The sequence below is a fragment of the Gadus chalcogrammus genome, chromosome 15 (genome assembly GCF_026213295.1).
Source record: "Gadus chalcogrammus isolate NIFS_2021 chromosome 15, NIFS_Gcha_1.0, whole genome shotgun sequence".
NCBI lineage: Eukaryota > Metazoa > Chordata > Actinopteri > Gadiformes > Gadidae > Gadus > Gadus chalcogrammus.
Genome location: NC_079426.1, coordinates 12,721,176 through 12,745,109, shown reverse-complemented (window position 1 = coordinate 12,745,109; position 23,934 = coordinate 12,721,176). Strand labels below are relative to the sequence as shown.

General features: G+C 41.0%; 3 protein-coding genes across 4 annotated transcripts in view; 2 read left to right on the top strand and 1 right to left on the bottom strand.

Moving 5' to 3' along the window:
- The window catches only part of LOC130405071 (collagen alpha-1(XIII) chain-like), an 87,442-nt gene extending 83,565 nt beyond the window's left edge, over window positions 1–3,877 (top strand). Inside the window, exon 43 of one of the 2 annotated variants that reach the window (XM_056610033.1) lies at window positions 2,536–3,877. In XM_056610033.1, the coding sequence (XP_056466008.1) occupies window positions 2,536–2,565 (30 nt within the window). In that variant the 3' untranslated portion in view covers window positions 2,566–3,877. The other variant, XM_056610032.1, reaches the window with a different exon arrangement.
- Window positions 3,878–3,893: 16 nt separating this feature from the next.
- LOC130405070 (cGMP-dependent protein kinase 2-like) lies at window positions 3,894–21,008 on the top strand. Its single transcript, XM_056610031.1, has 20 exons — window positions 3,894–6,325; window positions 6,755–6,987; window positions 7,548–7,946; window positions 9,951–10,117; window positions 10,640–10,753; window positions 11,649–11,754; window positions 11,992–12,055; window positions 12,145–12,222; window positions 12,431–12,525; window positions 12,749–12,817; window positions 13,145–13,243; window positions 13,534–13,681; window positions 14,147–14,283; window positions 16,122–16,211; window positions 16,560–16,701; window positions 16,986–17,149; window positions 17,528–17,650; window positions 18,232–18,294; window positions 18,652–18,718; window positions 19,866–21,008. The coding sequence occupies exons 2-20, from the start codon at window positions 6,872–6,874 to the stop codon at window positions 19,959–19,961; spliced, it is 2,337 nt and encodes a 778-aa protein (XP_056466006.1). The 5' UTR covers window positions 3,894–6,325; window positions 6,755–6,871; the 3' UTR covers window positions 19,962–21,008.
- Window positions 21,009–22,095: 1,087 nt separating this feature from the next.
- LOC130404646 (uncharacterized) overlaps window positions 22,096–23,934 on the bottom strand; it is a 30,307-nt gene continuing 28,468 nt past the window's right edge. Inside the window, exon 8 of the mRNA XM_056609498.1 lies at window positions 22,096–23,553. The gene's annotated coding sequence lies outside the window, so the exon portion shown is untranslated. The remainder of the gene's footprint in view (window positions 23,554–23,934) is intronic.

Genomic DNA, 23,934 nt, shown 5'->3' with positions numbered 1-23,934 from the left:
TGGTTGTTATTATAGGTTGTTTATCGTCGTCCACAAAATGGCGCTAACACGCTCAACAAGATGGCTTCCACTAACACGCCCAACTGTCTCCTTGTGTTTCTCTTTGCAGTGACCCTAACCTGGGAATGGCATGTGTTATTGTAAATAGAATATTTATTTTTTTACACACTTACCTGCTCTGTAATACTGATGAAAAACATTTTTGAAAATGCTTTTAAAAAAAAAAAGGAAAAAAAGGGAAGAAACGATATGGCTTTTGTACAGAATGTTTATTTTCTAAAAACGTATGAAAATGTATTATGTATTACATTTTTATACCTATGCATTATTTTAATATGGTCAGATAGGAAAGAAAACGTGTCTACATGTGCATGATATTTGTGCATAATGTGAAGTGGAAATTGCCTATTAACTTATTGTATCCTGGTGTTGTGTTACGATGGACCACGCTGCACTGATTTGTGGAGCTGGATAGTTTGTTAGCCTTTAAAGATTCTTCGTCTCACGCTCCTATTTGTCAAAGGCGTGTTTGGTTTTGGTTCCTAATCTGGAATTGAATAGGACTGCAAGTTCAGTGGTTATTATGGTGAGCATACGGCAGTGACAGACAGCACTGTTTCAAGTCTGCACTTTTACCTTTGGTCATGAGCTCAATTGGTAAACATGACGCTACACATTAAAAGCCTTAATCCTGGATGAAATGTCGGACGGTCAGCCAAATAATCCCTACACTACAAAACAAACACCAGATCTATTTCAATTTTGAAATCAAGTCCACATTACTAAAAATAATGCTGTAGACTTCTCATTTGTAAAGTACCCTTTACGAAACTCAATTTACACAGCCAGTAAACCGAACTTTAGTAAAGTTGAATATGATGAAGTAGTTTGTAATCATTGGGAGACAGCATTGTAGTATGTATGTCTTTTTGGTAGAGTTATTCTTAACTGTTCCACAATTGGTAACTTCTATTTCGAGCATCCAGAATGATAAACCATATGCTTTTAAGATACCAAACTCTATCAGTGAGTACATATCTTAAAATTAGAAAAGACATGAGGAAAGGAGAAAAACAAAACATGACAAATTTGAAGTTAGGAAATCTAAACCATACTTTAAACATGTTGTTTGGCAGCCAGAAACTAACAACATATGCAAACAAATCTTATCTTCTAGATTCTCCTCATCGATTACTTTGCTGTGAGAAATTTCTCCTAGTAAACATGTAAATAGCTTTAAAAGTTAAAGAGAGACACCTCTTTGACAATGCGTGTGTAGAATTTAGTTTGGGTGTTTTTCATTTTGTTTTTCGGATGTCTTGTATTGATCGGCTGTCTCTTCTGGTCTGTGGAACAGTGTAGAGTTCATTCATGTTTTTTGTCGGATTGACGTTTTGCTGCTGACCCGTCCAAGGCGAGCCTCTGCCAAGCCTCTGATACTCTCCTCTCCATCTGAACCACATATCTATGTATTACCGACTTCCACTGTTCCTTTCCTAGGAATTATTGATCCATATTATCGGCCGCTGTTCTCAGTAAACTAACCTCGGTAAATGTTATGGCCAAAAATCAGTGTTGCCAAAAAAAGATGGACAGGAACGAGACCAGCGTTGAGCTGGATCCATTTTATGCTGCTCGTATGTTAAAAATATATATTTGTGTTTTGGCTTTGCTTTTGGGGCTTTTTATGTCGTTGTTGTTTTAGCCACAAGAGATTATGCTATGCCACCATTTGCTTCTTCGCTCTACAATACCTCGTATTAACTTATGCCATAGACACACGCTGGTCTCGGTTATTGTTGTCTTAACAGTGTATTGTCAAGCTATGTTTTATAATAATGTACAATGTGTTGATTGTGTACAAAATGACAATCTGAATTAAACTTACCTTTTTAAGGATTGTTTTGTTTTTGTTTGTAAAAATGTGGTTCTTTTTGTCAGCACATCTGTGGTTCTTTTTTCTGTGAGTCAGCACATCATTTTGTTATTCTTTAATGAATCCTTCGTCCTAAAGCCCAGAAATGTGCTTCAGGTTCAGAGGAACGTGGGAAGATAACATGCATTCACTGTGGGGTCTGCGATTAACTGCTCGGCCCAGAGCACACCAATGTTGTGTGTTTTTGTGTGCTGTGTTGTGTTGTGTTGTGTGCGCTTTACCGCATGAAACCAGAATGAAGTGCCTGAGGTGAGTTTGATTTCAGTTAATCATAGAAAAATACTTTGCCACATTCAATGTAAGAAGAACCAAGAAGATTCTTACAAAGTATCATATTCTTATAAATATCATATTCTGTATTGAATATCAAAAAGCAATACAGTTAATGATAAATTCCAATCAATCTTACTTCTCTGTTCTTATGATTGATAACCTTGATAATATCTGAGATTATCAAGGAAACTCATTTAGATTCAGCAAGCCAATCTCCACATCTCAGCAGTTTATAATGTTGATGCCGTTTCACACAGGGGAAAATAATACCAGAACTGTTTCAAATGCAAACTTTAAAAAACCTCTTGCTCTTCTCTATTTCCAAGGGTCAACATCCCTTCCAGCTGGCCAGATAGACAAGCTGAGACCTTCTCAGCCTCTCTCTCTCTCTCTCTCATCGCGGCCAACAGGAAACATGAGGACGTTTGGAGAAATCTCTGGAGTTGTTTCAGCCCGAGGGTTGCCCACTTTCATAGATGTTTTCCATCAGCTTGACGCCGGGCCAGTAAGTTGAGGCAGGCGAAAGGGGGCGAAGTGACTAAGAGACTAAAGACTAAAAAGTAGTGAATAGTTGTTCCACCTCCTCCCCTATCAAGCCCTTCAGTTGCCTCCTTTGCTGGTGACGCCAACACAGCAACGAGGAGTAAACGAAGAGCGTAGTCCATCTAGAATGCTCTGCGTTGTTTCACTTCACTGATATGGGAGGAATACGTCACCAGTTGTTCTTGATTTTCTGTTTCATACACGCACCAGCTCTACTGTCCCTGTGATATAAGAATTCAGAGCAGCTCGCAGGACAGATAGATATCATTTCTTTATGCTCTTGTGTTTCCACGAGAAAGCCAGCGTACTATTGGATACACTCTTTGATGATTCCTTATTAATGTTATCCAAATCACTGCCATCTCAAAGCCTCCTAACCCGAAGCTAAGTCGCTACCATAGCTTGCCAGACTCTTTGAAACCTGCATTGTAACGTTACACTCTAGTGTACACACACCTAGTCAAAGATAACATCCTAGTTAGCTCCCAGTTACTCAAAGTGTTCAAGGTCATCAGACATATGTGGTGGTGGTGTTGTAATTAATGTACAATATAAGAGAAAACACTTTTCTTTGTAAATCCTATTTGCTTGTTGTATATAGATTAGTCAACTTTGTTATATTCATTTCATTTAGCAATCAGAATGACCATTACCATAACCTAACCCTAGCCATGGGCAGCATTAAAAAACACATTATATGATTATTTAGTTTAGTTATCAGATATATGTTTTTGAATGATTTTTGAAGATTTCTCTCAAATGAAACACACACTAAAGCCTGACTTGTCTTTTTGACAAATGATGTCATTATAAAGTATAAGTACCTGTACTATATCATGTCATTCAGTCCTATTACAATTTACTTGATTTGAAATGAAATCAAGTAATTATCTATCTTTTCAATCAATCTATAGTCTAATATTTATCAGACGAAAAACAACCCTGTTCTATACCGTTAGAAGTTATATAAGTTATACACAAACTTTCCTGTTTCATTCAACCTAATGAGCGGAATCATTCCTTACGTCGTCGTGACAACTGCCTTGTAAACAGACGGAGAACACAGCCGTGTGTATTTATTCTTCACTGTGTTTTTATTTTAATTTTCTTTATTTCCAGTTTGGGGGGGGGGGGGGGGGGGGGATTAACGTGTTCAGCCAGTATTACCCTTGGACAGAGGAGGACCACAGTGTCATGTCCACAATCCTGCAGTCTTCTGTTACAGTTAACTGACACCAAATACGTGATTTTCAACTTCACCATTTTCCCCACATAGGTTTTATGTTTTGTTTTGTATTTTTTCATGCTGGAATGAAATCCTGGTTCAGCCGATCCAGCTGCAGAACTTTGGCATTTATAATACACATCTATACCACAATGACCCTTGTAAGCACATGAAATATATTACACCACATACATAAACATTAAGGTGTACAATCGTGTTCAATTTGAAGCTCTCATGTGCAATGTGATGTGAGTATCAGACTGCGCATGTGCATGAGCAAATATAAATGGCTCTGTTTTATTCGTGAGTATTGGGTCACTGGTCACTGGCCTTTGCATGAAGGGGTTAATTGAGTGAAGGGTTAAATTGAGTCAAATTGTATTCTGGGTTTAAGTTCTCTGATGTTTTTAGGTGAATGAAATGCATCCTTGTAGGTCAAAATCGACATTTTGCCTTGAGAAATAAGAAACTTAAATTTGACTTAAATTTGGGAAAGACTATTGTGACTAATTTGATCGTCAAACTGAATCTAAGACAGTGAATCAATGCTGACAATCAAATAGTGTCTTGGTCAGCCCTTCTGTTATATTTACTAAATTTAGAAGTTTATTTCGACTGTATTCAATTTCAAATTTGTGGTTTTCACCCTATATTATATATTTTTCTTGCTCTTTCTGCAACTACGGTATGCATCACAGAATAACTGAACAATGGTTTGCCATTTTATTGTCAAATGTTAAAATAACAGTTATATCTTTCTAGATAGGCCTACATTAAGGGCATGAAACAGTTTATTTTTAATGAACTAGGTTGAGATCTTTTGACGAAAAAATACCTTTTAGTGTTTTCAAGTCCTAAATATTTTCAGCAGTTATTTCACGTTTCATTTTATGTTTCATCAATGGTTTTATGGGTCTATTAAATGGAGGCTATTAGGAAAGACTAATATTTGTGTCAATTTGGATCAGCTTTACACATAATATCTGAAAAGGTTGACCATGTCAACATATTAATCTGTTATTATTGAACATTGTTATTGTGGAATATGATTGGGATCTACTATGATATTCAAAATCTTGCTTCACTTTGGAAAGGTAAATCTAAAATATTAGCAAATTATTGAAAAGAAATTAAGGGAATTTAATAATTTTTCTAATGATCACAATCAGGTTTGTCTATTGGTAAATCATGACCACACCATATAAGGGCATTATTTCACCATGAATTTGGTTTAAGTTTGGAATGTAAAGCTGATTCAACATCAAACCTATATTTCATTATTTGAAACGGTTGTGCAAAATAACATATGTATTATATTGAGGCATAGAGTTGAAATCAGTTAGTTTGGATGTCTATTTTTGGCAGTTACTACTACACTATCTAGCGTATGGATAGGAGGGCATTATGTCGAACCGTTTTTGCATGCTGATGTTCTTTGTCATATACAAGAAGCACAGTTTGTAATTGAATGCCAGTGTTGTTGACTTGGCTATATATTTTTTCTGAGATGTACATTTCTGCACAGTATATGAGGGGATCTGGTGAGTGAGGAGTTTGGCGGCCATTACAGATTTCGGAGGTTGAGTGCATTGGCATTGAACGACATTGAATCTAGATGTAAAAGTTTGTTTTCCAGCATTCAATGTGAGTTCCATCGAAAAAGTGACTGCAACTCACGGTCATTGGGTTTTTTAATATATTGTATTGAGTGTGGTGTCTAAAATGTATGTGTTTATAAGATGACAATGGTTTTATTTTCAGAAGAAAAATATTTGTACTTTTTATAATCCACTAAAAGGCAGCTTTTGTCGCTGATTGATTGCCAAGACAAATTTACTGTTAAATGCAATATAAAAATGTCACTTAGTAAAAATAAAGAGGCATTTTCATCTTTATGGAGGGGGTTGTCATTTAAATGAAGAACAATTATATTATCTAGTATCAATGTGTTATTTTTCATATAAATCGATAGGTTACATACTGATCAATATTTAGGAAGAAGAACATTAACACCGCTGGCCACAAGGGGGAGGCAAATATGATAAATCAGACTTGCTCCATGAAATAATCGTTGAGGGGCTGAAGCAAGTACCCCGCCCACATTTAGCTCCTCCTCGATCTGCGGGCTGCAGTCAGGGGCACTTGCCTCGATCTGCGGGCTGCAGTCAGGGGTTACTCGGCTGAAGAGCATCATAAGGTGGTTCTACTAAAGAGCCGCTGTGTGCCGACTCGAGCGTTCATTGCAACCCATTACAGAAATGGAATACTATCAAGTCAAATTGCACTAAAGACACAGGACATTGTACATAACTCTGAACCCAGGAAAGTGTGCGTCCATGCTCTGCAAGGTAAGCCGAACGCCGGTTCTGCTCCCTAGCCTTGTCATGTTTGATGGGCTTATGTCTTGAGTGGCTTGTGTTTTGAGTATGAAAGGCTGGTCGTATGAAAGGCTGTTATTGCCGTCAAACATGAAGCGTACAGGTGGTTCTGAAGGTTCATGTCATCGAGGAGCGTTTCAATGAGCTTCTTAACGAATCATGTATTTTTCTTTGGCGTAGACTGAACCTGCATTGAGGTAGCACTGATTATTGGGAATTGTTTGATAGTGTTATTTTTTTAAACGAACTTATTCAAACTAACTATTTGAAAGCCATGTTCCGGCATATATAACTATTATGTGAAATGCATTGCTCAATATTTTTTGTTAAACGGCTAAGTAGCCTACCTTTTCAGTCAGCAAAACCCGACGATATTTTTGCTCCCGTTTTATTCCACAGGGATTCTAGTAGCGATAACATTGACATGAAGCATTGCAAGCGGAGTTTTGCGTAAAGTAACCGGGAGCAGGACCAGAGGGACGGTGAGTGTGTGGGTCTGTACCCCGGGCCGGTCCTATGGTGGCCGGCCGAATCCTGGCCATGGGCAACGGTTCTATCAAAGCCCCGCGGGCGGAGCACAACATCTGCCTGTGCAACAGAGACCCCGCCGGCTGGGATGTGGAGCCCCTGAGGTTGGTCTCCGGTTCATTTTTACAGTATACATCTTTTTTTTATTGGTCTTTATGACACATTTTACACATCTTCAGAATTTGTAAAAACGAGTTACGCACTCATTTTAGGACGTTCTTCAAAGAGGTCTTGTTGAATCTTGTTGTGTTTGTGATTACTTTGTATTTTGAATTACATTCAGCACACTTGGATTAGTTTAGCCTATATACCTTTACTACCAATGAACTGCTATCTTACATTAGTTGAACTAATGTTTGTTAAAAAAGCCTCCTTTTTCTCTCGCCACCTCTCACCCCCTCCCTCTTCTCTCCTCCCCTCACCTCTCACCTCTCTCCTCATCTCTCACCTCTTTCCTCACCTCTCACCTCTCTCCTCAACTTCACCGCTTTCCTTATCTCCCATCTCTCTCCTCAACTCTCCTCTCAATGCTTCTCCTTCCCCTCTCTCCCCCTCTCCTCTCCCCTCTCCCCTCGCCCCTGCTCTCTTCTCTCTGCCCCTCCCTCCTCCTTGGTCTTCTTCTCCACCCTCTTCCTACCCCCTCCTCGCCCTCCACCTCCTCCAGACTACGTATCACCCACCTGGAGGAGAAGCTTTCCCAGCGGGAGAAGGACTTCCAGGTGCAGGAGCTGCAGATGCGTCTCCTCCGGCAGGAGCTGGATGCCAAAACCACTCAGGTGGAAAAGCTCCAGGACGCTATAGGCTGCTACAGCCACGCCAACGGCCACCTGGTGGGGACTCTACCCGCACCACACACCCCCCCGCTGCCCCTGGCCAGTGTCATCGACCAGGGCTCCAGTAGCAGGTTCCACCGGGTGGCCGTAGAGGTCCACCGGCGCCTCAAGGCCAAGGAGGGGGTGTCGGCCGAGCCCACCTCAGGGGCCTACTCTGGGGGTGGAGGAGGGGGAGGTGGGGGTCGGGGGGTCTCTACCGCGGAGAGGGCTGTGGTCCGCAAAGACTCCAAGTAAGAAGACAGAGTGAATGACATGTCATGATATAATAATCACTATTATTATTATTTAAACAATTCTAATTATTATTATTATAACAATTGTAATAATAACAGATTAAACGGATGATAAAATAATTATGTAAATCTAGACTGTTTTAAATAACAATAGTAAGCTAATAAAAAAAACCTGTAAAATAGAAATAATTAACAATACCAAGTTCAAGTTCAAGTTTATTATAGCCATTTCAACAATATAGAAAATACAGTTAATAGGAATGTGTTTTGGTATGCTCACATGTATCACACAGCAACAATAACAACACAACATAACAAGACAAAAAGCCCAAAACATCAAATAAATAACAAGGAGTACAACACTTAACACGCATAAAAAACACACAATGCATGGTTCGCAGAGAATTACAGCAGTACAGTACAGTAGTGCAAAAACTGCAAGTGAGGTAGACCATGAAGACCTTAAAGGCCTTAAAGTGCTTAGTGCTTGTTCAAGTGGCGTATAGCTTGTAGATAGGTACTATCCCTAAAGCATGATGTTTTACTTGTAATGCTTCTGTACCTCCTCCCTGATGGTAAGAGTGTGAATAAGTGGTGTGCTGGGTGAGAGGGGTCAGAGATGATCTTCCTAGCTTTCCTGGAAATTCTGGTGTCATGGTGCGAGCCTATGGTAGGCAGACTACAGCCAATGCGTACTACCCTCTCAAGCTGTTGTTTGTCCTGGCTGGTAGCACTACCATACCAGACCAGGATGGAGAAGGTGAGCACGCTTTCGATGGCTGCACGATAAAAATGGTTCATGCCTGCCTGACTTACCCCGAATTTCCTCAGTTGACGGAGGAAGTATAATCTCTGATGGGATTTGGAAATAATAAGACTGATGTTCGGGTTCCATGATAGGGACTGGTGGATAGTAGTGCCTAAGAAACGGAAGGAGGAGACCCACTCCACAACTTGGCCATTAATGGAGATGGGAAGGTGCTGGCCTGCCTTTTTCCTATAGTCAATCATGAGTTCTTTGGTTTTGGTTGTATTTAGGATTAGGTTATTAGCTTCATACCACTGCACCAGCTGTTCAACCTCACTCCGGTAGGTAGATTCCTCCCCATCAGATATGAGACCTATGACAGTGGTGTCATCTGCAATCTTTAGCATTTTGTCAGATGCAGAATTTGATGTACAATTATTAGTGTAAAGAGAAAATAGTAGAGGTGACAAGACACACCCTTGTGGGGTGCCAGCGTTCAGAACCCTTGGTGATGACACGTTCTTCTGGATTTTAACACACTGTTTTCTACTGGACAGGAAGTTTAAGATCCACCAAACCTAGTAAGCTAAAACCTAAATTTAGCAAGGTAATAATAATAAACAGGATGTTCTTTTTTGGCTAGTAAGCTAAAACCATCCAAACACCCGCGTCCTGTTTGTATAGTGTAGGTGATACTGTGTGTTTACATGAATGATTGTGTCAGTGGAAGCCTTCCATCCAACCTACTGTTGCCACTTCTGAGAGCTCTATTAGCATCGCAGGACAATAGAACCTCTTGGATCTGATGCAGCTCATTATTGGCTTCAATGACACAACCTGGGCTTGTCCCTCCCTCTTTCTTCTCTCTCTCTCTCTTTCTCTCTCTCTCTCTCTCTCTCTCTCTCTCTCTCTCTCTCTCTCTCTCTCTCTCTCTCTCTCTCTCTCTCTCTCTCTCTCTCTCTCTCTCTCTCTCTCTCTCTCTCTCTCTCTCTCTCTCTCTCTCTCTCTCTCTCTCTCTCTCTCTCTGTGTCTGTCTCTCTCTTTCTCAATCACTCTCCTCCCCTTAAGTCCCTTCCTCTCCTCTCTCTCCCCTCTCCTCCCTCCCCTCTCTTTTTCTTCTTCCGCTCTCCACTCCATCTTCATTTCCCTCTGTCTCTCCACCTCCATCACTTTAACTCCTCTCTCCCCCCTCCGCTCTCTCTCCCCCTGTATTTATCCATGTGTTTATTGTATTTGTTTGTTTGTGTCCCCAGTACCAAAAGGCTTATCAACGCTGCGATGGTGAAGAATGACTTCCTGAAGAAGCTGGAGCCCCAGCACCTGAGGGACATGGTGGACTGCATGTACCCCAGGAAGTACACCCAGGGGCAGCTCGTCATCCAGGAAGGGGAGCCTGGGAACTACCTCTACGTGCTCGCAGGTCATATCTGCTCAAAGCACGCGGTCATCATAAGACATGCCTGTTTGTTTCTCTGTTTCAGCTCCTTCTTAAAGGAGAGTCAAACCCCAACACGACGTGTATATTGGTCTGCATTCGATGACCCCCTAGATAGGTTAAACACATGCTTTTGTGTTTCTGATTATTTGAAAAATTAATCACTCTTTTTTGCTTTTCGGTGTCCGAATTTGCGCTCAGGTTTGTGTACATTTTGGGTCTGAAACGCTATACTGCCCCCTTGTGTACGCGTTAAGGGGACTGGGAAATGTCAATGCGGGCAGTTCTGCGAAAATCCCCGTTGTGTATCTGAGTCTCGACACATCATCGTTGCAAAGTGTTAACAGTGTTAAGAGCCTTAAAACTTCGACTGTGAGAGAGGAGGGGAGGCAAGAGGCCGAGGGAGGGTAAAAGAGGAGAGGAGAGGAGGAGCAAGGAGAGGCGAGAAGAGGGATTAGGATCCCAATAATCATGAAACACAACTTTGTCTCTGTGTGGTCTCCACAGAGGGTCTTCTGGAGGTCATCCAGAATGGTAAACTGCTTGGAGAGATGCGTCCAGGGACCGCCTTCGGAGAACTGGCGATATTGTACAACTGTAAAAGAACCGCCACCGTCAAAGGTAACGTGGATAACCCCTGACGTGTCTCTGTTTCCCCTGTCTAGCCCTCCCCTTTCCCCTTAACGCCCTGTCTGTATTACGGGTCCAACCCCTTACCTACTCCTTAATAACCTGTCTGTATTAATTGTCTAATCCCTTACCTACTCCTTAATGACCCGTCTGTATAAAATGCCCCTTTTCCTACTCCTTTATGACTGTGTCTGTATTAACTGTCTAGACCCATACCTGTCTAACCCCCTGCCTACCCCTTAATGACAATGCTTGCTCCTTAATTAACTCTCTCTCACTGTCTTTGGATAAAAGCGTCTCATAAATTAGAACTAATTAGCAAACCATTGAAGCATTGGCCCTTGTCAAACACAGAGGAATGACTTGTCACACAGGGGACTCCAGGTTTCCTGTGTTTGACAACCGTATCTCTTTCGAGAGATCATTGCAGCCAGAGTTAATTATTCCCTTTGTGACCAATCCCAAGGGGAACCATATTGTTTGAAATGTTGTCATCCACTAATGTGTGTCTAAGAATCCTACTACCCTTTGTGACCTGTGTCTCATGCACAAAATATGCAATGAAAGAATCCAAATATTTGAAAACAAAATGATTATAAGTAATGTATAAGAATACCTGTTATATTTTAAATCAAATAGTTGTAGGATATTTTCCAAATTCTCAGAATTTGAAAAATGTTTCACACAGATTATGCAAATGAAAGATATTGCCGTGCGGATCGAATCTCATTCCCAATCCCAAATCATACAATACATTTTGTCTCATTGATCAAAATGTATCCTCAATTATAAAACAAGACTGCCCTTAGGTAGATTCAAGAAGCTTGAAACATGTGGCTAATGTCCTTCATCTTCTCCGGATGTTATTGGTGTCGCTCTTGAGCAGCTGTGTCCTGCGCTCTCATCTGGGCGTTGGACCGGCAGACCTTCCAGAGCATCATGATGAGGACCACCAAGGCTCGCCATGAAGAATACTTTAACTTCCTACGCAGGTAGACACTCACCCTATTGCTGAACAACCATCGGTAAAACAAGTACTTAAACAGCTAAAGTAACAAAGTGAAACATTATATATATATTCTCTCTCTCTCTCTCTCTCTCTCTCTCTCTCTCTCTCTCTCTCTCTCTCTCTCTCTCTCTCTCTCTCTCTCTCTCTCTCTCTCTCTCTCTCTCTCTCTCTCTCTCTCTCTCTCTCTCTCTCTCTCTCTCTCTCTCTCTCTCTCTCTCAGTGTTTCTCTGCTTAAGGAACTACCTGAGGAAAAGCTGGCAAAGATCGCTGATTGCCTTGAAGTTGTGAGTGTCCTTTGGTAAATTACATGTACAGATGGGTCTATTTGTTTTGTATCTAAACCATGACAAACAAATTGTTATTTTTCTCATAGGATTATTTTAATAGAGGAGAGTTTATTATCCGAGAGGGAGAAGAGGGTAACACTTTCTTCATCATAGCAAAAGGAGAGGTGAGATGTCCTCCCAAATAATCCTGACCGAGTCCTGGCTATGTCTCTACTAATAATCCTAATGCAACCTTGTACCGTATGCCATGAATTGGAAGTGAAAGGTCACTAAACAAAGACAAATCATTTTAACTAACAGATCAAATAACATCAAATATTCAAAAAATAATTACAAGAGTAAGACTGGATCTCCGGGTGGTGTTGTGTGCAGGTGTCGGTCACCCAGACCACAGAGGTCCACGGTCAGCCCAAGGAGATCAAAACGCTGGGCGTGGGAGACTACTTTGGAGAGAAGGCCCTCATAAGGTACACTTACACACAGATATGATTTTGCTCTGCTTGTGTGGAGCAAATATGCACTGCTTTGCAGTTTAACAACTGATAATTCTCTCTCCATGCCCTGTGTAACTTACTAGAATGCTACGGAGAGCAATTAAAAGTGTAAAAGAAAAGATTTGAGGGATATTTGTCTTACTGTTTTTTTTTTCATTTAAACTGCTTTTAGTAATTTAGCAATTTGTCTCCACAGCGAAGATGTCCGCTCGGCCAATATCGTCTGCAACACCAACGACACCCAGTGCCTGGTGGTGGACAGAGAGTGAGTTGTCGAGACGAGGAGGTCATTCTTACTGTTGGAGTTGAGCTTAGTATGGTTGCATTGAGTAAAGATCCATTTTGTTTAGGGCTTAGTTGGGTTTAGATCAGTTTAGTTTAGCTTGAGTGAGTTCGGCTGGGTTTAGTTTGGCTCAGGTGGGTATTGAATTGAGTTAAGCTCCATTTTGTTTAGGCTTAGTTGGGTTTAGCTCAGTTTAGTTAAGCTTGGGTGGAGTTTGGTTTCATTTCTCCAGACCATTGGTGTTAATGTATTTTCCCTTTAGAAACGTAACCAGATGGTTAGAAGGTGTGTTCTCTGTGTCCTCTGTAGGAACTTTAACCAGATGGTGGGAACGTACGAGGAACTGCAGGCTTATCTGAAGGAATACGTTGAGGAACTCTCCCGCAGCGACGTGAAGAGAAACGCTCTGTGAGTGTAATGGATAACGCAGACAATCACGCACGCACAAGCACACATGCATGCTAAAACACACACAAGCACGCGCGCAAAGAAACACAAAATTATGAAAAAATAAACAAAATAAAGTATGAACTCAATTTTTTTTTATATATATATATATTAATATATATATATAATAAATGTCTCTATATATCTATATATATATATATATATATATAATAATGACAGAAATCTCAGAATGTAATATGTTGTTATCCCTGGCCATAGGGGTAAACATAAAGTGAGAATGTGTGTTTCAGGCCCCAGTCCCCGCAGGCAGACTCCCCGACGCAGCAGGAGTGGCGTCGGCTGCAGGACCGCCTGGCCCTGCTCCCCCACCACATGCCCTTCCAGAGGCTGGAGGTCATCGCCACCCTGGGCGTGGGGGGCTTTGGTCGCGTGGTGCTGGTGAGCAGGACCGGGAGGACGCCGTCTGAGACGCTGACATGTTCATTACTACGTCCTGTTTACTGACTAGTTACTATCTACGAGGGCTGCGCTCAACCAAAGACATTTTGGTAGACTGAAATGTGACATGCTCTTTAACCATTCGATTAGTCGATGGGGACGAGATTATCTGCACGTCATCCCTAGAATAATTGGCCACAGTGCACCGAATGCCCTCTACCTGGTGAGCAGAGTTTACATTACACTATTTGGTCATACTTTTTTAACAAAATGATGCAACACAGACAACCTTTTTGACATGGTGTCAATTAGTTTTGAGATTACTTTTAAGAGTTCTTTCAATCCACTCAAAGATACGCAATGGCAATATAATGCAAGAGGAAGAAAACTCAAATATCAATATCAAGTCACAATAAGACATTTAAAAGCATTGACACACGTTGTTTCTCCCTGGTTGTGTGTCAGGTGAAGCTGGAGGACGAGAGCTCCACCTTCGCCCTGAAGTGCATCAAGAAGAAACACATCGTGGACACCAGGCAGCAGGAACACATCTACTCTGAGAAGAACATCCTGCAGCTCACCAACTCACCCTTCATAGTCAGGTAGAGAGAGGAACATGTAGCTAACCAACTCAGTAACCCTTCATAGTCAGGTAGAGAGAGAGGAACATGTAGCTAACCAACTCACCCTTCATAGTCAGGTAGAGAGAGGAACATGTAGCTAACCAACTCACCCTTCATAGTCAGGTAGAGAGAGGAACATGTAGCTAACCAACTCACCCTTCATAGTCAGGTAGAGAGAGGAACATGTAGCTAACCAACTCACCCTTCATAGTCAGGTAGAGAGAGAGGAACATGTAGCTAACCAACTCACCCTTCATAGTCAGGTAGAGAGAGGAACATGTAGCTAACCAACTCACCCTTCATAGTCAGGTAGAGAGAGAGGAACATGTAGCTAACCAACTCACCCTTCATAGTTGCACAGCACTAGAGGGTAGTTAGCATTATCTGTCTAATGTGCATGTTGTAATATTTTTTACCCGTGTCTAATTAGAGCAGACACAAACAGTGTTTGTTCTCAGTTTGCAGACAGCAGCGTTCTCCTGAGGTATCATCGTAGATGTGCTCTGGTGCTCTGGGCTTTGTTTTGGCCGTTAATTCACCATTATGCAACACAGCAGAGCACATCCAATCAACTGAATCTGGAAATGTATGCAGCGGGAATGGAACCGACGTTTCCAAAAAGAGGGGGATGGAAAACAGGATAAAAGGACCGACCATGGCACTCTTAGAAAAGATGAAAGAGATTCGCAATTGATCGGGCGATTTGAGTGTGACAGGGAAAATGACATGCGCAGCCAATTAAAAAATGACATTCTCACGTTTTCTAACCATCACAGCTAGAATAAGCACATCAATAATTTCCAAATGTGGTTAGGCATACCCTAGAGGGGGGGGGGGGCATGACAAGGTTCTCTGTACAAAACTAAAATGACATTGATTGTTGTAGTTAAAGATCAGAAATATAAAAGTATGCCATAGTTACTCTTATTTTTAACACCCTAGGCCTTTACAATATTAATGATATGAATGATATTAATTTATGCTTAAATTTTATTATTAAAATATAATTTAAAGGGAAACAGAAAAAGGTTTGGGAACAGGGAAATTAATCCTTTATCTTCGACGGTGTGGGAGGAGAGATTATATGCTCTGAGAGTTGGAGACCCAGAGGGGCCCCGAAGGTCAGAGTGAAGGTTTCCCAGGGAGGTTTCCAGGGCACGCAGGCCAGGGGAATGCCGCTGAGTGCTCCCTCTCTCTCTCACTCTCTTTGCCTCTGTATCTTTCCCTCTTTTCCTCTCCTTTTTCTCTCTGACATTTCACACACAAAAGCTTCTTGGGAAATGCTGCCATGGCCTGAACTCAAGGACAGGGGATTCGGGCAGGAGAAGAAGTTCATTTTAGCTCTTATTCCTCTGAGCAGGATCTGTTGTTATGCTTGTCTTGATGTGGAGGAAACGTTATAGAGTGAGAAGCCATTTTTGGACTGTTGTGTGTCTTGTTGGGTTTGAAACAGCAGCATGTATCCAATCTTTGAAACAGTTTAAAGTCCTTTCTGTTTGTCATAACCTTAAGTGTTATGTTCCAAATAATTCTCACAACCTGTATCATTTTGTTACAACCAAGCCACACCCCCAGTTATTGATTCCTCAGGTTAACCTTCCAGGTTATTCTGCATATTTGCATTTTGGACAATGACAAATTAAATTAATTTAAAAGTCCTGTGTGTGTGTGTGTGTGTGTGTGTGTGTGTGTGTGTGTGTGTGTGTGTGTGTGTGTGTGTGTGTGTGTGTGTGTGTGTGTGTGTGTGTGTGTGTGTGTGTGTGTGTGTGTGTGTGTGTGTGTGTGTGTGTGTGTGTGCCTGCATGCGTGTTCTCCAGGTTGTTCCGGACCTTCAGGGATGACAGGTGTGTGTACCTGCTTCTGGAAGCCTGTCTGGGAGGAGAGCTATGGAGTGTGCTTAGAGACATGTGAGTGGAGCTCTAATATTAGCAAAGTATCCTGCTGTTTAATATACATTATTATTGTACGTCACTTGGCACAGCAGTTATCATGATGAATGTACTAAACAAATCTTTCATTTCAAGCAAATTCATCAGTATTAGTCTGACCAGCAAATCAAATCACATATAAAAAATGTGTGGATTTTTTTATTAGCTTGCTTTTTTCCTGATAATTACCATCACATTTTCTTAAGTGGTTCGTCAGCTTACATAGGAACGAGTTACAGCCGCCGACCAATCAGAGCGATGAATCAGCATGAGCTGATGTATGCCCCCTCAGTTGGACCGAGAACAACGTGTCTTTTCTTGCTCCAGGAACTTCTTTGATGACCCGACGGGCCGGTTCTGCATCGGCTGTGTGCTGGAGGCCTTCGAGTACCTCCACATCCGGGGCATCGTGTACCGGGACCTGAAGCCAGAGAACCTTCTGCTCGACTCGGAGGGCTACGTCAAAATGGTCTCCTGATCACTGGATTGATCATTTTCAAGCTGTATACCCCCCCCCCCTATATATTATATCTGTATTATTATTAATTATTATATAAATAGATGTATTTGTATTTAATTTATCTACTTTATTTGTGAATTATAATAATAAGACATACACTGTTTTGAATGTGTTTATTGTATTGTATATCGTTTTATTGATTCCCACCAGATTTCCCCTAGAAGATCGTTTCTGTTTCACGTTTGCTTTACTGTCGCAAATGTCTACATTTGTACTTTTCCGTTGTTTCTCAGGCAGACTTTGGCTTCGCTAAGAGGATCGGCCTGGGGAAGAAGACCTGGACATTCTGCGGGACCCCGGAGTATGTGGCCCCAGAGGTGGTCATGAACAAGGGCCATGACTTTGGGGCCGACTGCTGGTCCCTGGGAATTCTCATCTTTGAGCTGCTCACTGGAAAGTAAGTGATGAGCTGGAGGACAAAAACACATTTATAATGACTGTAATAATAACACTTTTTTCGGGTTGCATAACGGCAACTCATGAAAACACTTCTGAATACAATAGGCTACAAATGAAACAAAACTTTTTTACTATTTATGTGGTTGCAAAACTATATAATTAAGATTTTGTTGCTTATTATCATCAAAAAATTATTTATAAAGCATTACCCAAAAATATGTATTTTTTCAACCATGTCGGTTACATCTATGCGCTGCTGTGTTAAAGGAAACATATTTAAGGAGTTGAATGCAAAATAGGTGAAATGAATCCTGTTGATGAGTTCAGAGCATAGTGAGGGCGTCCTCACCGAGGTCCGTGTTGGTCTCTTCCCCAGCCCGCCGTTCTCCGGCACAGACCCCATTAAGATCTACACCATGGTGCTCCACGGCATCGAGAAGGTCGACTTCCCCAAGAGGATCGGCAAGCGGCCGGATGACCTCATCAGGAGACTCTGCAGGTGATGAGGCCCCAACCCCTCCCCCTCACCTTAATTCGAGCCAGCGTCTGAATTCACTGTCAGTCGCTTCGGGTGAACACATCTGCTGCATGTCTCAATAATGAGTAGGTGGCTGGTGATTGCTTTGTGGCCGGGCCCCATTCTGAGAGAGACGCGGGGGGTAAATGGCAGTTTGTCGTCGTATTAGCTCGTAATGGCGGTGGAGCCGAGAGCAGGACCTGAGGTTGTTAGATTAGATTAACCGCATTAGCTCCTTGTTTTTTAATGTGATCTGCTGCTGCTGCCTCCATGTACTCTCATTTAGCCAGGCCTGTGATAGGCTAATTCAATATTGCTGCTAATCGTTTGTAAGGCATGGACAACAAATGAACGGCACAAGATGTCCGATATCGTACCTGAAAGTACCTTATATAACTATTCTAATTTAACTTCCACACGTCCTGGTGTATAGACTGTATAGAATTCATCCATTCATTTAAAAAAGATGTGCCCTGGGATTTGTGAATGTGGTTAAAACATTCATATCTTGAGAGTTGATACAATACAAATGGATGATCCAGAACCCTGTGTGTTCCTCTTAGGCTCAACCCGGTGGAGAGACTAGGTAACAAGAAGAACGGCATCCTCGACATTAAGAAGCACAAGTAAGTTGGCACAGCTGACCTCTGTCATGTTTTTCACCTATCCATCAGATTCTACCTGTTCACTGAGCGATTCTGTGTGTGTGTGTGTGTGTGTGTGTGTGTGTGTGTGTGTGTGTGTGTGTGTGTGTGTGTGTGTGTGTGTGTGTGTGTGTGTGTGTGTGTGTGTGTGTGTGTGTGTGTGTGTGTGTGTGTGTGCGTACACCATGCACCTGTGTATATCATGTGTGTATTCATGAGTGATTAGCATAAATGTATAATGATATATATAATAATCCATCTACAACTGAATATTATACATATGATTCAACTTACTATAGTGGGTGTCATGTGACCTTGTCATCCTTGTGCCCCGTGGAGGTGGTTCCAGGGCTTCAACTGGGACGGCTTGCGGCACCAGAGGCTTGTATCCCCCCTGAAGAGAGAGGTAATGGCTTTCCCCCCCCCCCAACCGTCATTACATGCCACCCCCCATTATTCCATCCCTCCCCCCCCCCCCCAACCCCACACATCTATTTTTAACTTATTCCTTCATGCAAGCAGAGCGGAGCACTTCAGTGTTTTTTATTCCAAGTGCTGTGACATCGGGAAAGTGTTGTCCCAATGAGGGCATTGTAGCCTGGCTGTGTCTGTGATGGGTTGGTGAGGGGACGCCGTGGTATTGGTTTACGTGTCACAAGATAAAGTCAATATTTGCTCATTTGAAACAATCAGCCCTCACGGCCCTTGTGCTCCGTTCATCCAGGGACTTGTACTATAATGGAGGCTTGACACCAACAGCTGTTTTGGTTTGTATTTGGAGACATGTGTAAATATAAAAGGAGTTCAAAGAAAGACACAGGCTCATTTCAATTAATTAATGGAAATATAAAAGGAGTTCAAAGAAAGACACAGGCTCATTTCAATTAATTAATCAACTAATATTAATTATGAAATCTTATTTTTTGTTTTTTTATTTTAATTGGTTATGATTTATTTAGTTTGTCACAGTTTTTTAAGTTGAAAACGGTTTTATATGGTACTTAATAAATCATTTGAAAATCAATGACGTCCTAGCTTATGGATACTGCTATCCAGACTACTGGGTCCTGTAACGTGACGGTATGTCTAGAGAGACGAGTCATGTTGTACACATCAGATCACTGGGCCGCAAACACACATCGATTGCCTTGCCAGCTCCACAGCCACCAAGTGAGACATTCCATCCAGCTACTTTTCTGATTCCCAAATTTCTATATTATCGGCCCTCCCTTAAATTTTAGGTGAATACTCAAATCCCTTTGCAAGGCTTTACATTTCTCATCTCCAGTTTCCCTGCCCTGTGACTGTATATATATATACCGTATATTGTTTTTTTTAAGATGTATTTATTTCAAACTTTCAATCGTGGTATCGATCAAGACTCAGATCATTAAGCCTTCTAAATGGTATCAATATCAATGAAGATTAATGATCCCCGTCCATGCGTGTTATTGCTGCGTCCAGTGCTTCTCTTGCGCTCAACGAAACATCCCTATTCAATCTCTAAATGGATAATGAGACCGTGCTAACCGCTGGGCGTGGTGTTTTGCTAGGTGCGAGGGCCGTTGGACCACAGCCACTTTGACGTGTTCCCCCCTGACCTGGAGGAACCCCCAGAGGAGCTGTCTGGCTGGGACAAAAACTTCTGAAGACCTCCATGCTATTCCTGGGTCTGCTGCGCCGAATCAGACCTTGAACAAAACAGTCATTCTGCGGCTTCTAAAACACCACAAACACGGAAGTTGTCCTTCCTGCTGTCGATGAAGAAGTGCAGAATTTTACTGAATTGTTAATGGGAAAATTTTCCTAAATTCCCTCTCTTTTGATACTGTGTACACCATTTCTCAGACAATGGGTTTGACTACTCAAATCAACTTTTTTCTACATGGGATCTTTTGTACTAATGGTATTCATACGTATATTTGACAGCGTGGGCCTGGCTTGCTCGGAGAGCTTTGCTCCCTTGGAGGTCATGATATCCTACTCGTGTGCGAGTCTATATTGTTGTGAGCTTGCGGCTTTTGGGATAGCTATTATTTGAATTGGTTATTGAGACAGAGACAGCCGGTCCCACTGGAAGGAGGCTCATTGGCTGGGTCAGAGGTCGTAGAGGCACAGCTGCATAGCATCAGACCTGAATGTAATGAACACACAAGCAACGGATTGACCTGAAGTGCCAAAAATGAAGAACAGGCCAATGCCTAAAACGCACTATGTATGACTATGTGTGTATCACATAAGTTGTTGAAGAAACCTGTCCACATCTAGGACTAGAATCTTTTCAAAGATGACCACTTTTTCAAGGACTAGTCATCCTTCACACCTGAGCGACATGTATGTTTTAAGGAATTTTCTTCTGTATTTTTGTCCTAAATGAGCAATTTGCTAATGCCTCTCTTAACTGTATTTCTAAATGTGATTTTCATGTTGAGGATGAAAATATAATTAAAATGTTTCTTTAATACGAGTTCAGTTTATTACATTTACTTGTCAGGGACCATAAACCAACACAATAATCTTGCACAAGGATAGGAGATGCATTGCAAGAGATGTATACTAGATGGTTCTCATCTGCAGTCGCTGTACTCCAAAAACTATAATAGCATTTTAATTATTATGGCTATAATGTAATACATGATCAGTCTCTCCAGTGAATATGACATTATAAATGAAAGATGCACGGTAAATAAATAAAATATCCCTGAAGCTTTGTCTTTCAAATATAAGGTCTTGAATATAATGATTAACAGTATTATTAATCATTACGTTTCTTTCTATTAAGGTATGTATCATTCCAAAGATTAGGGTTACAGACCAATTTTATTAACAAATAAAAATTGATTAAGGAGATCCCAATAGGCCTTTGTCAACTCAAATCATCCTACGCTTGTACATATAAATAATGCATGTCCCTTGGGAATAGCTGTTTCGTCTATGTTCCCATGGATTCGTTGACGTGTATGTCGCTTGGGTTGAACGAGGGCAGATGGGGTCTTCAACAGTTTGAGTTCACTGAAGGAACTTCTTTCTTCTGTCCTATAGTGGGCGTAATAATTCTGTAGGCGTGTAAAGCTATGTCCATATGACATTGCACACATTTTTTCACAGACGCCCCCTGGAGGACAGATGACAGTATGTCATCTGGTTTTCGTAATGGCCTGAGTTATGCTCACAAAAATATTCTTGTTGCATCCAAGGAATGCAAGCTACACTTCAATCTCAATGTTGCAGGTAAATAACAATGGCAATAAACGCATTGTTTCTCCATTAAATATCCTGGAACTGCAACCAATGCCAATTCAAGTAAAAAAAATGCTGGAGGTAAAGTATGTTTATGTCGCAATGTAAGCTCTTTAACTGGATTCTTGGAATATAGTGGAATAGAATGAATGATGTGTACACATAAAAACTGTCCAACTGTGTTTCCTCCATATCCTGCAAAACAATGTCTCTATTTATCTCTATGATGCAGGCTGACCGCACCATATTTCATGAGCTCACTGTTGGCAAAATATTGGAATGTGAGACAGTAGTAAATCAGCACCGTGAGATGTTTTTAGGGTTAAACCGGCAGTGCATTTAAGTGTACAATAAATGTTCATTTGGGTGCACTACTAACTGCTACCAAAAGAGGTCAGAGCGGTTTTGTGGAGGACACAATTGAGTGAAAACATTTGTTGTTGTTTTTTGGGATTTTCAACATTACATTTTTTTAAATGATGCGTACTTTTGGCTGATCATAGATCCTTTAACCCACATTCTATCCATATACAGGTAAAAATGCATCCTTAGAGCGGATTGTTTTCACTTGAACTTTATTTTGAAAAATAATTTGATAAATGATTCAAAGAAACCAACCAATATATACAATACATAGACATATAGGCCCAGTATCTTGTGTCAAACATTTACTCCCCCACATCACTGTATCTCACAAATAGTTAAAAATATCCACACGTAACCTTTCTACTTTTAGTTGACTATTAAACGCAAAACCAAATACACCACTTAAAGTATACAAATATTATTCCCTTTAAGTACAAATACAACACCTTATCGATGCTCTTATTCAAATAATGCAAATACAATAGTATTTCTTGAGTATTACCAGCAAAGTTATATTTGCTCTCTCTCTCGTCGTTCCCTACGCACTGAGATGTGTGTTTATCAGACACTGTTGTCAAATAAATAGATCGCTAAATACAGCCACTGTATCACACAGGAAAACATTTACTTTACCTTCGTACATAAATGAATACAATGAAAAAAACAAAAAAAAAACAAGAGTGGCATTTTATTGGTTGAGTAACTCTAATTATAACATGGCCATTGCTCCTCATTGGATGCCCGAGATTGTCAGTGACATCACACAGTGAAAGATCACATGACCTTGGAGAATAGGGAGAAGGAGAGGTGCTTATCTCACCGGTCTTGTATCTATATATACAATATATATGTATATATATATATATATATATATATATATATATGAAGCTAATAACAAGCTAAATAATAATATCATTATTATACTGACAGCAGAATTCACCAGCCCTTATTATTTTAAACTGCACGCAGACGCTCCACTTACACTCTCCCGTGTGCACACAAACGCACACACATACACTGTACAGCCATTATGTACACATTAACAGGATGAAAACAGATGAAAAGCAGCTAGTAAAAGGCTTTGTATGTTTCACATTGGATGGATAATCTGTATAGACTGTTAGATTTTGCACACTGCTGAGAATTCAGATTTCATTTTAACAGTGGAGTTTCTCTTTCCTCTCTTATGATCAGCTTGTAAGCCTAAATGGCCGCCATGCAGATGAACATTGTATTGAAGCGTTGTTTTTTTTTTGACATAAACTTGCACCTCTGTTACTTCAGTTCAACAGAGATCGAATAAGAGGATTATACAGAAGTATACTGAAAGTTCCAAATCAAAGCAAATTATTTTCCTTGTCCCATCGTAGCCTGAATATATTTGGATAAATCTAGAAATCACCCCCATTTTTGCGTGCAAGATTACCCCGATTCAATGTTTTATGAGTGCTGCCTTTTATTTAAGTAATTCTTTTTTTTTTTCATTCCTGAAATGTTCAGTTCCACCTCTTCATTTTCATTTCTTCATTTCTTGAAATCTCTCTTGTGTTCAACGTCTCCATGTCCCTCCTCATCCTCCTCTTCATCATTGTCATCGGGGCAGACTCTTCCCACGAGCGGCCATCTGGATCATATCTGGGTTGGGGGGGGGGGGGGGGGGGGGGGGGGGAGGCCAAAGACACACGGTGTTGGCAGTTTTCTCTTTTACTCATTATTTCCTTCGAGGAAAAGTGCTGCCTCTTCATCTATTCTTTGAGACATGCCCCCCCATATGAACCCTAGCCCCCATCCCTGCCTTCCCCTACTTAAACACTCACCATGAGTCATCCATAAAACAATAACTCTAATGGGAGCTCACTGTGTTAGATTACTTAGGTTTAATTCATGTTAATAATATAATCATCATAATAATAATCGGCTGTCTTGGGCTCATTAGGCCTTTGTTTGTGTGAACTTTGTGAAACTTATGCTAATAATAATCGTGAATGTTTCCTCAAACTACATAGTTAGGTACTA

What these genes read in the sequence shown, in the direction of transcription:
- LOC130405070 (XM_056610031.1), top strand. Translation starts at nt 6,872, where the DNA reads ATGGTGGCCGGCCGAATCCTGGCCATGGGCAACGGTTCTATCAAAGCC. An exon ending in TACTTTAACTTCCTACGCAG is followed by an intron (nt 11,755 to 11,991) that starts GTAGACACTCAC and finishes TCTCTCTCTCAG; the next exon opens with TGTTTCTCTGCTTAAGGAAC. An exon ending in TGGAGTGTGCTTAGAGACAT is followed by an intron (nt 16,212 to 16,559) that starts GTGAGTGGAGCT and finishes TTCTTGCTCCAG; the next exon opens with GAACTTCTTTGATGACCCGA.